The 12437-nt window shown below is 41.8% G+C and overlaps 1 protein-coding gene across 6 annotated transcripts in view; it reads right to left on the reverse strand.

The window, feature by feature from the left end:
• Su(dx) (WW domain containing E3 ubiquitin protein ligase suppressor of deltex) overlaps window positions 1-12437 on the reverse strand; it is a 140032-nt gene that overhangs the window by 12392 nt on the left and 115203 nt on the right. For all 6 annotated transcript variants that reach the window (XM_076187906.1, XM_076187861.1, XM_076187870.1 and 3 more), the window contains one exon: window positions 1931-2156. In XM_076187906.1, coding sequence (XP_076044021.1) covers window positions 1931-2156 — 226 coding nt within the window. The remainder of the gene's footprint in view (window positions 1-1930; window positions 2157-12437) is intronic.

Consider the following 12437-nt stretch of genomic DNA (forward strand, 5'->3'; position numbering starts at 1 on the left):
GGGAGGTAGCTAAAAACAATCCACTCCCATCCATTCCATCTTCACATGCTCCATTTCCATTCACCCCCTCCTTTCCTCTTATCTTGACTCCTCCTGGTTGACTGGTCATCCCTGCATCTTGCCCACTGCCCTGGGTCAGAAGCAGTGTCGCAAGACACAGCACATCCACAGCAAGGCCACTTCATTAAATCGGTGACCCCCCTCTCCGTCACCTCATACAGAAAAAGAGAGGATGTGGAGAAATCCCTTCAGGCTGCATCAAATCATTTTTCACACATACTTCCTCACCCACTCCCTTTCATGCATCACAGCATCATCCATACAACCCTTCTCCATTCACACCCTATCTTCTGTCCTTCTTCAACAGACATTCCCCTTTCCCAATGCCCCTTTTACCCCATCCATCCATCTCATCCTTGGTTGCCCCATCATGTTCACTCCTACCTCTGCCTTCCACACCTCTTTTAATAATCTTTCTTCACTCATTCTTTCCATGTGTCCAAACCATCCCAATACTCTTTCATCAACCCTAACTCCCAACTCCCTTTCCAACCCTGTTCTCCTCACCTCTTCGTTTCTCACTCTATCCAGCATAGTAACCCCTATCATACTTCTTAGGCACCTCATCTCAAACACATTCAAACTACTACTCTCTTATGTTCAAACACATTCAAACTACTACTCTCTTATGTTCAAACACATTCAAACTACTACTCTCTTATGTTCAAACACATTCAAACTACTACTTTCTTATATTCCATGTTTCTGCCCCATACAGTGCTGTCGGCACAATCCTTCATACAATCTCCTCTTAGCATCCATTCCCAAATGTCTATTTCTCATTACACTTTTTAATCCCCCCCAAGGCATTTATTTGCTTCTCTCAATCTACATTCTACCTCCACCTCCACTCCTCCCTTTCCTGCTACATTTGCACCTTACTTTTCTCCACATTTATCTTCAACTTCTTTCTTTTGCACACCTTCCCAAACTCTGTCACTAACTTCTTCAAACCCTTCTCTGATCCTGCCACAAGAGCAGTGTTGTCAGCAAACAACAACTGGCTTATCTCCTACTTTTCTCCATTTTCTTTAACCATCTCCAATCCCTGACCATTACCCTTGTGTTTACCTCACACCTCCCCATCCATATATAAATTGAACAGCCAAGGCGACATAACGCATTACTGGTGAAGTCCCACCTTTACCTCAAACAACTCACTCTCTTTATTTCTGATTCTAACACAGGCTCTACTACTCTCGTAAAAATTCTTGACTGCTCTTAACAGCTTTCCTCCTATCCCATATATCTGCAATACCTCCCACAGTGCCTGTCTACCCTGTCATAATCCTTTTCCAAATCCATAAAGGCCCAAAAACACTCTTATCTTTTCCTAAAGCTTTCTATTACAACACAGAAAACAATCCAGTGGTTCTTCCCAAAGCAGCCTACTATGAGGCTGCATGTTTCCAGTCCGTATAATTGAAGGCAACAAATTATGTCACTATTGTGAAGTGATTCAGACTATCTCAATTAAACTCTTTGCTATGGACCAATGATTACTTGTTCATGGTTCTGCACATTGAATATCAGAGAAAATCATCTCCCTGCCACCCATCTTCAAAACCCACCAACACGTCAAGTCCATATGAAGATGCAACCTTGAGGTGTTGACATTTGGTCTCTGCACCAGGCCAAGATCTCTATCAACATTAAACTTTCAATATCTACTGGCACCACACTGTTTTGAGACCACACACTTGGTTCATCAACATGAACACCAATTTCTGGATATGCTGAAGCTATCTACAATGATCAGAACTAGTCATGTATTCTTTCCTTCAGAGGGATTTCACCATAGTATTATTCAGCCTCAAAACAGTTACTACCTTATGCATTATCCTCCTCTGTCATTCTTCTACTCACTGACCTGCCAAAACCAGATGACCTGCTTGGAAGATCTGGTGTAATGTCGGTAAATTGAGTGCTTCTGCCAATCTGTGACATCAATTTCCTGCATCCCAACCAGTAGGAGTTCCAATTCACGCTCATCAAAATACTTCAGCCACTCCAGAGGTACTACTTCAGCAAAGCCATCAAGGAACTGCCGGGTCTGCTCCACTTGTCCACGCTCCAGTCGCCACTGCATCATTAAACTGTGGAGGCAAGAGATAAATAATCAATCAGTCAAAAAGACAGATAGACATGAGAATGGAGACTGCAAAAGACAATAAGGCAGACCATAAGGCACTAGGTCTTTAGGTAATAGGTAACAACCTCTGGGTGGTTCCACAAGGCTCTCACGGATAACATATTTTGTTGTCTAAGGATTGTTAGTGTGGGGCATTGCAGTATGTGTTCTGTGTCCTCTGTGTGGTGGTTGCATCTGTGATAGTTTGAATTTGTGGCCAGGCCTATTCTACTTACATTTCAATGCTGGATGGTGTCCTGAATGAAAGCATACCAGAATGGTTCTTCTATCTATATGCCAAGGACTTCTTTCCCCTTATAAAAGAGGTAGCCAAGTCAAAGGCATGTACCCACTCCCACCCATTCCACCATCCTTGTTTCCCTCTTATCTTAGCTCCTCATGGATGAAGAATCTTCCCTGACTCCTGCCCACCACCTAGGTCTGAAGCAATGCAGCAAGACAAAGCACATCCAGAGCAGGGCCGCTTCAATCACATGGCTGCTCCCTCTTTCCATCCCCTCATGCCCAGCAGTTCTTGATTTATTTACCTAGTACTACTTAGTGTACAATGTGTGTATTTACCTAGTGGTATCTTATGGGAAAGGGAGCTATGCTTGTGGTGTCCCATCTCTGTATCTCACAGTGTCTAATTTGTCCTTAAATTTGTGTATTGTCTTTGCACACGCTATTGTTTCATCAAGTGTGTTCCATACATCCACCACTCTGTGGGGGAAGCTGTTCTTTGTCAGGTTTCTTCTATAACTGTCCTTTTTGAGCTTCCTTCCACATCCTCTTGTATTTCTCTTACCCCACTTTAGTAAGTCTTCTCTATCCTGGACTTCTATACCTTTCATAATTTTGTAGATGGTCAACAAGTCACCTCTTTCCCTGTTTTGTTCCAGAGTTGATAATTCTAGTTTTGACAATTTCTCTTCATATGAGTTTTGAAAGTGTTGGGGCCATCTTCGTAGTTGTTATCTGGTTTCTCTCTTATTTTTTATTTTTCCCATACATTCTTTTTGGTACTGGGTGACTAGTGTCGCTGCATACTCCAATTTTGACCTTATCAGTGTGACTAGTATTTTTATCACCATTTCTTTGTCCAAGTAAAATCCACTTCTATTGATCTTAGCAAGTTATAGGTTTTGCCAACAATTTTGTTTATCTGTTTATCAGGAGACATATCCTTTGTGATGATTACTCCTAGGTCTTTTTCAGATTCCACTTTTACTTCCTTTGCATCAATTTTATATTGTCCTAATTTTTTTTTTTTTTTTTTACTTTACTTTTTCAAAATTAAATTTTACTACATTTTTTCATGTTGAAGTCCATTTCTCACCTCTTGACTCCATTACCAAACCCTGTTTAGATTTCTCTGTAGCGAGTCACAGTCTGTTTCAGTACTCACTTTCTTTAACAGTTTTGTGTCATCTGCAAAGAAGCTCATGTAACATTCTACACCCTCATCCATGTCATTCACATAAATAGCAAACATTATTGGAGCAAATACTGATCCTTGTGGAGCTCCACTAATCACCTCTTCTGAAGTAGAACTTTTCTCTGAGTACTACCCTATTTTTTAGTTCCATGCAAAAAATCCTCCATCCATTTCAGTAGTTCACCTTGTATTCCTCCTATGGTTTCCATTTTCTGAATAGCTTTTTGCATGGGACTTTGTCAAAAGCTTTTTGGTGGATCTAGGAAGGCGCAATTAGCTCATCTGTCCCCTTCCTGTATTATATCCAGTCTTGAGTAAAAAACAGATTAAATTTGTGGTTACTGATCTTCCCTGTCTAAAACTGAATTGTTTTGGATTTAGTACTTTTTATCACTTTTTCACAAATTTTGGCTAAATTTTTCACAAATTTTGGCTAAATTTTGTGCTTGTAAGAGAAACCAGTCTGTAATTTGTTGGGTCTTCCTCATTTCCTCCTTTAATTGGTCCTATATTAGCATTTTTCCAGTCTTATGGTATTTTTCCTTCTTTGAGTGAGCAACTTATGTTATATATTTTGTCTATTAGTTCTTCTTTACATCATTTTGTATCCAGTTTGCTATTCCATCCAGGCCATGGGTGGTAATGGTTTCTATGCCTTTTTCTTTTTGTCTACCCCCCGTGTAAGGGAAAAAAAAAATGCCTTTGGTATATGTATGTATGTATTTTGTGAAGGAGAGCTATGCTCACAGTGACCCGCTACTGTATCTTTCCACAACCAATTTTTTCTTGAAGTCATGTATAGTTTTAGCTCACTGTTTCCTCTTTCAATTTGTTCCAAATATCTGTCACTCTGTGTGGAAAGCTATTCTTTTTTAGATCTATTCTGTAACTGTCTTTCTTAAGTTTCTTCTCGTGTCCTCTTGTATTTCTGTCCCAGTTTAGGTCATCCCTATCAAGAATTTCCATCCCTTTCACAATTCTGTAAATGGTTATCAAATAACCTTTCTCTTCTTTGTTTGTATGTCAAATTGCAAATTGTTGGTGCCATCTTTGTTGTTGCTCTTAAAATTCTTTCTATTTTTTTTTTTTTTTTTTTTACTAGGTGTCCATAGTGATGCTGCATATTCCAATTTTGGTCTTATCAGTGTAACTAGTATTTTCTTTACCATCTCTTCATCCATGTAGTCAAAGGCCACTTTCATTGATGTTGATAAGTTAAAAGTTTCTCTGACTAATTTGTTGACATATTTGTCTGGTGTCATGTCATTTGAGATAGTTACTCCTAGGTCCCTTTCAGAGTTCACTTTTTTAACCCCTTCCATACAGTGACGCCTACGTAGGCGTCATGAGGAGCAAGTGGGTACGCCAGGATGCCGATGTCGGCGTCTTGATTATATTTATTGTAGTTGTACCTGCGTGACCCCCATACTCTCTGTAAACTGGTTTCATCATATTTTCTATGGTTATCAAAATTCACATGTTAAAGAGAGAACGATCGATTTAGCGGTGACTTTATTTTTTATAATGCGAGTATTATGGCGCAACATCGTATGTCTGGCAGCTAATGCTGCCCGTGAGATTTTGGACCAGAATGAAGTGGTTAAATTCCTTTGTACCAATTTTATATTGACCTGATATTCTATTTGTGCTTTTTCCAAATTCCATTATGCTATATTTCTTAATGTTGAAGTTCACTTCACTCTTTTGACTCCATTTCCAGACTTTGTCCAGGTCTTCTTGAAAAGATTTGCAATCTTCCTCTGTACTTACTCTCTTTAATAGTTTCGCATCATCTGCAAAGAAGTTCATATAACATTCCATGCCTTCATCCATGTCATTTATATAAATAGCAAACATTATCGGAGCCAATACAGAGCCTTGGGGGACTCCACTTATCATATCTTCCCAATTTGAGTTCTTGTCTCTAAGTACCACCCTCATTTTTCTTCTGTTCAAGAAATCTTTCATCCATTCCAATAATTTTCCTTGTATTCCACCTATTATTTCAATTTTTCTTAGTAGCTTTTTGTGTGGTACTTTGTCAAAAGCCTTTTGTAAGTCCAAGAAAGCACAATCTGCCCATCCATCTCTTTCTTGTATTATTTCTATTAATCTTGAGTAAAAGCATATTAAGTTTGTAGTACATGATCTTCCACTTCTAAATCCATATTAATTTAGTATATTATTCTCTTCCAAGTGTTCTCCCCGTCTTCTCCTTTTCTGCATAGGGGGACGGAGAGGGGGGGTCGCCAATCTAATGAAGCGGCCTTGCTGTGGATGTGCTGTGTCTTGCGACACTGTCTGACCCAGGGCAGTGGACAAGGTGCAGGGATGACCTGTCATCCAGGAGGTGCTAAGATAAGAAGGAGGGTGGAGGGGAGCAGAGTGTATTTAGGGATGGAATGGGTGGAAATGGTTTACAGTATTTTACGGCTTACAAGACGCACTTTTTTTCCTAAAAAATACCCTGAAAAATGCTAATGCATCTTCCAAGACGAATGTTGTATTGCAAGGCAACACCCAGGCTCATGTAAGCTTGGACACTTGACCGATAGCGACCTGGATTTGTATGTTGAGTCATTACACTATGATGTTAGCTTAAGTACAATTTAATTCAACCTTTTATATGATGTAAACTCAGTACTTAGGTGTTACAAGTATTTCCAATACCATAATCCTTCCTGGAGCCTACTTGGCGTGTGGAGAAAATGGGCCGCTACCTCGACTCATAGCAACACATACACACGAACGCACGCACATACCAGGTGCCTTTATCAGTTACCACCAGGCTATCACACGTGTCATAAGATTTTTTGTCCTGGAAATTATCACCCATGGCTAGTTCATCAAAACGGTTTAGTTATACTATCGCATACAAGCTACAAGTTGTACGATATGCCAAAGAACACTGTAAAAGAGCAGCAGAAAGACACTTTGGACCACCGCCTACCAAAAAAATGATTCGGCAGTGGAGTTTTATATATCTACATCCATATTTTTGAAATTTTTATCTTATTTTTATGAAAATAAAACCACCCTTGGACAATGAAAAATGTATAGTATACATACTAATCACCAACCAGTATCATCACCATACAAACAAAATCGGACAAGTGATTTCGTAATGTAAACAATACGTCCAATACATGTCGTCCTTGCTTCTTATGTTTTTGTGTTCAGTGGTTGGGTATATGGTGAATGTGTTCTTGTATGAGAATGACTTCTTTTTTTTCTTAGAAATTTCTTTCAAATATTAGGGTGCGTCTTCCAAGCCGTAAAATACGGTAATTCCTTTTTCTTTTTGGCTACCTCCCTTGTTAGGGGGAAAGAGCCCATCTGGGGTATTGGCTGCATGTTATTGTGGCAAAGTAGCATGCAGTTGATACTTTAGGGTCTATATGGGGCGCCCCTATGGACCAGAGCCACACATCATTTTGTCTATGATAGAGGAAAACTCTGTTCGTAGAGAAATGATGATACTTTTATACTACGACTGTCCCTCCGTTATGCTGTCCCCCAACCCCTTGTTGCTGTCCTGTACCATTTCTCTGAGTATTCATTTTCTGTTTTCGCCGACCCTGTGGTGGGGGAAGAGAATGCTACCACCAAGTTTTTCCACTTGAATCGTAAAAGGCGACAAAAAACGGGACGGGGATGGGATTAGGAGTCCTACTACCTGTAGCCCCAAAAGGGGACATTCCTAAAAAAGAAAAGGCATAAGAGGGTCTGGGAGTTTTCCAACCAGTACCCTAAGGTTTGGGTCTTTTAATGGGTGTGGATGTGGTACAGATGAGAGTAAAAGGGAAGAGATAGGCAGTATATTTGTGAGAAGAAAGATGGATGTGCTGGCTTTGAGTGAAACTAAAATGAAAGGAAAGGGAACTGTGAGTTTGGGAGTGTAGCTGGGAGGTACTCAGGAGTGAAGAGGGGATGAGGGAGAGAAGGGGTGGCTATACTAGTAAGTGAAGAGATAAGTAAGCGGGTAGTGGAGTGGAAGGAGGTTTCATCAAGGTTGATGTGGATGAAGGTGAAACTGGGAAAGGAGATGTGGGTCTTTGTAAGTGCATATGGGCCTGGCAGTGAGAAGAGTGTAGAAGAAAGGGAGGCCTTTTGAATAGATTTAAATGAGTGCATTGAGGACTTAGGGAGAAATGTCAATGTAATAGTACTGGGAGACCTTAATGCTAGGGTAGGAAATGGTCCAATTGATGGAGTGGTTGGGAAATGTGGAGTTCCAGGAAAGAATCGTAGTGGAGAGTTGATGGTGGAAATGTGTCTAGAGTTGATGATAGCAAATACAGTGTTTCGGAAGAAAGTCAAACATAAGTACACATGGGAGAGGGTGGTGGATGGAAGGGTGGTAGATTGAGCGTTGATGCATTATGTAGTGGTAAATAGGATTATGATAGGAAGAGTTAAGGATGTACATGTGCTAAGGGGAGAGGGTGGGGGAATATCAGATCATTTTTTGGTGGAAGATAAGTTGAGAGTGGAGGATAGATGGAGAAAGAGGAAAGGGGCAAAAGGTAGGGAGGTGCTTAGAGTGAACTCTTTTAATAAAAAGGAAATGGAGAAGGAGTACAAGAAGCTGAAGGATGAGTGGGAGGGAGTGAGGGATAGAGTAGAGGTAGGTGTGGAGGAGGAATGGGGATGGTTCAAGGAGGAAGTCACAAAGTGTGCAAGAATGGTGTGTGGAACAAGAAGAACAGGAGGAAATACAAGGAAGGGTAGTGAATGGTGGGATGAGGAAACAAAGAAGGTTGTAGAAGAGAAGCGAGCTTTCACAGACTGGTTACAAAATAGAAGTCATATGAGAGGTACAAAAGAAAAGAGAAGTAAAGCAAAAGGTAAAGGAGGCAAAGAGGAGAGCAGTTGTGAAGTGGGGTAAGAGTATGACAGAAAATTTTGAAAGTAATAAAAAGATGTTTTGGAAGGAAGTTAAGAGAAGAAGAGGAGGCAAATGAACTAGAGTAGAAAAGGTAAAATGTGGAAATGGAGAGATGATAACGGAAGAGGAGGCAGTAAGGGAAAGATGGGTAGAGTATTTTAGGGAGCTGCTATATGTGAAGGAGAATAGCGAGGGAGAGGTAGCTGCAGTGGAAAGTGGTAAGATAATGAGAATGAGTGAGGAAAATGGAGGAGAAATAAGGAAGGATGAAGTGAAGGCAGTTGTTATGATGATGAAAGCAGGTAAGGCACCTGGTCTGGATGGATGCCATAATGAATGTTTAAAAAAGAGGAGGTACAGTGATGGTGGACTGGCTGGTGAGGTTATTTAATGTTTGCTGGAGAGAGGGTAGAGTGCCGGAGGACTGGAGGAGTGCCTGTATAGTTCCACTTTACAAGGGAAAAGGGGACAAGTGTGAATGTAGTAGTTTCAGAGGGATTAGCTTGTTAAGTGTAGTTGGGAAGGCTTATGGGAGGATCTTGATTGAGAGGATTAGGAGAGGAACAGAGGGAGTAATTGTGAGCAACAGTGTGGATTTAGGACAGGTAGAGGTTGTGTAGATCAGATTTTTGTGGTAAGACAAATATGTGAGAAAGCTATAGGAAAGGGGAAGGATGTTTTTTGGGCTTTTATGGATCTGAAAAAGGCTTATGACAGGGTAGACAGAAAGGCACTGTGGGAGGTTATGCAGATATATGGGATAGGAGGAGCTTCTGGGATCTGTCAAGAGTTTTTATGAGAGTAGTAGAGCTTGTGTCAGGATTAGAAATGGAGAGAGTGAGTGGTTCGAGGTAAAGGTGGGACTTCGTCAAGGATGCGTTATGTCGCCCTGGCTGTTCAACTTATACATGGATGGGGTAGTGCAAGAGGTAAATGCAAGGGTAGTGGGTCAGGGATTGGAGATGGTTAAAGAAAATGGAGAAAAGTGGGAGGTGAGCCAGCTGTTGTTTGCGGACGACACTGCGCTTGTGGCAGGATCGGGGGAGAGATTGAGGAAGTTGGTGAAAGAGTTTGGGAGAGTATGTGATAGAAGAAAGCTAAAGATAAATGTGGGTAAAAGTAAGGTGATGAGATGTACAAGGTGGCAGTAGACTGGAAGTGAGCACTAAGGGAGAGCTACTGGAGGAAGTGGATAGTTTTAGATACTTGGGTGCAAATGTGGCAGGAAAAGGTGGAGTGAAGGTGGAGGTAAAATGTAGATTGAGAGAAGCAAGTAAATGTCTTGGTGGATTAAAGAGTGTAATGAGGAATAGACATTTGGGAATGGATACTAAGAGGAGACTGTATGAAGGAGTGATTGTGCCAACAGCACTGTATGGGGCAGAAACATGGAACATAAGAGAGGAAGAGAGAAGGAGTTTGAATGTGTCTGAGAAGTATGATGGGGGTCTGATGAGGTGTCTGAGAAGTATGATGGGGGTTATTAGGCTAGAGTGAGAAATGAGGAGGTGAGGAGAAGAATGGGGGTGGAAAGGGAGTTGGGAGATAGGGTTGATGAAAGATGGTTTGGACACATGGAAAGAATGAGTGAAGAAAGACTAGTAAAAGAGGTATGGAAGGCAGATGTGGAGGGAGTGAACAGGAGGGGACATCCTAGGATGAGGTTGATGGATGGGGTGAAGGGGGCTTTGGGGAAGAGGGGAATGTCTGTTGAGGAAGGACGGGAGAGGACAGAAGACGGGTGAATGGAGAATGGTTGTATATGGATGATGTTGTGATGCAGGAGGTGGAATGGGTGGGGGGATGGGGGGTGAGGTATTATGTGTGAGCAAAATTTGACGCAGCCTGAAGGGATTTCTCCCCGTCTTCTCCTTTTATGCATGGGGGGACGGAGAGGGGGAATTGCCAATTAAATGAAGCGGCCTTGCTGTGGATGTGCTGTGTCTTGCGACACTGCCTCTGACCCAGGGCAGTGGGCAAGGTGCAGGGATGACCTGTCATCCAGGAGGTGCTAAGATAAGAGGGAGGGAGGAGGGGTGTGGAGTGTATTCAGGGATGGAATGGGTGGGAATGATTTTATGCCTTTTCCTTTTTGGCTACATCCCTTGTAAGGGGGAAAAAGCCTTGGTATATGTATGTATGAAAAAGATATTATAGACAAAGGTAAGGATCAACCTAAACTCTTCTACAGATATATAAATGAAAAACTAAAGGATAAACATGAAATAGTGAAATTGCGTGGAGATAAAGAATATACAGATGATACAGAAATGGCAGAAGTTATGATCAGACATTTCAGGTCTGTTTTTACAATTGAGAGCTCACAATTTTGGGAAGATGGAAAACAAGAAAGATTACCCAAAATGAAAGAAATAAAGGTAACACAAAAAGAAATAGATAAAATAAAAAACCTAGATGCCAGGAAATCGCATGGACCAGATGGAATTGCAAACTGGATACTGAAAGAGTGTATAGATGAACTGACAGGCAAACTATACAAGATAATGGACTTCACACTCAAAGAAGGAAAGGTACCGCAAAATTGGAGAGATGCAAATCGTCATCGTCAGCGGTGCATCGTAGTCCGATGATACCACGCTTCCTCCTATTCATAGTGTCTGAGATGGTTGTTGTCCAATTTTGGTGTAGAGTTTACTATGGCATGATGCTTCTTTCTATTTATGGTGTCTGAGATGGCTGTGTAGTCCAATTCTGGTGTTGATCTTTCTGGGGCATGACGGGCACTGGATGGATGGGGGAGGACGAGGGGCGGCGAGACGAAGTCTTCTGAGTTGCCGTTTTTCCTCGTCTCTCTCCTTTCGCATGGTCTCGAACCTCTCTGTTCCAGCCCGAATTGTGTTGCGCCAGATTGAACGGTCACTGGCTCAATTGTGGTAGACCTCAGGGTGGCCTTCAGTTGGTCTTTGTACCTTAGGCCGGGACGGTCACGGGGGTGTCCTCTTGTGGCCAACTCGCTAAAGAGGATTTGCCGGGGCAGTCTTGTTTCTGGCATCTTAGCGACGTGGCCGGATCAACGAAGTCGATGCCTCATGATGGTAGACTCCATGCTTTGGCTGTTGGCACGGGAAAGGACTTCATTACTGGTGATGTGGTCCTTCCACTTAATGCACAACATGGATCGGAGCTTCTGTTGATGAAAGCATTCAAGTTTCTTCAGACCTCTGCGATAAAGTGTCCATGTTTCGCAGCCGTACAGCAGAGTGGAGACAACGACGGCTTCATAAACCATTAGTTTCATTCTTCGGGTAAGATCTTTGTTGTCGAAAGACCATCGACACAGCTTCCCAAAAGCGATATGGGCAGTTGCAATTCGATGTTCTACGTCCTTTTCCGAGTTGCACTTGGAGGTAAGTAAGCTGCCAAGATACGAAAATTGGTTGACTTGCTCCAGTGATGTACCAGAAATAGTGATGTCAAATTCTGGCAGGGCTGGTTCTTGGAGCCGGTTGTGCAAGAACTTTGGTCTTCTGTATGTTCACATTCATCCCGAAACGTTGATAAGCTGCAGTGAAGTTGTTGACTGACTGTTGTAGATCATTAGCCGGTGTGGTAGAAGGTAGCATTGTCATCTGCATACTGCAGTTCCGTGACTGTTTTGATGGTTGTTAGTTGTTTGGAGCGGAATTTGGCCAGGTTGAACAGCCCACTATCAAGTCGATACCTAATGTCAACGCCTGGGTTGTCAGATGGAATCTCGTACATCAATGCAGCAAGATAGAGGGCAAAGAGCAAATATAGTACCAATATATGAAGGAGGACATAGGTAAGATCCTACAAACTTCAGACCAGTATCCCTTACAAGCACAGTAGCAAAAATGTGTGAAAAAGTCATCAGAAATAAATGGAGTAAACACTTGGAAGAAAATAAAATAGTAAACCCTAAACATTTTGGCTTTAGA

Source organism: Oratosquilla oratoria, chromosome 1 (genome assembly GCF_046742065.1).
Source record: "Oratosquilla oratoria isolate Oo_2021 chromosome 1, ASM4674206v1, whole genome shotgun sequence".
NCBI lineage: Eukaryota > Metazoa > Arthropoda > Malacostraca > Stomatopoda > Squillidae > Oratosquilla > Oratosquilla oratoria.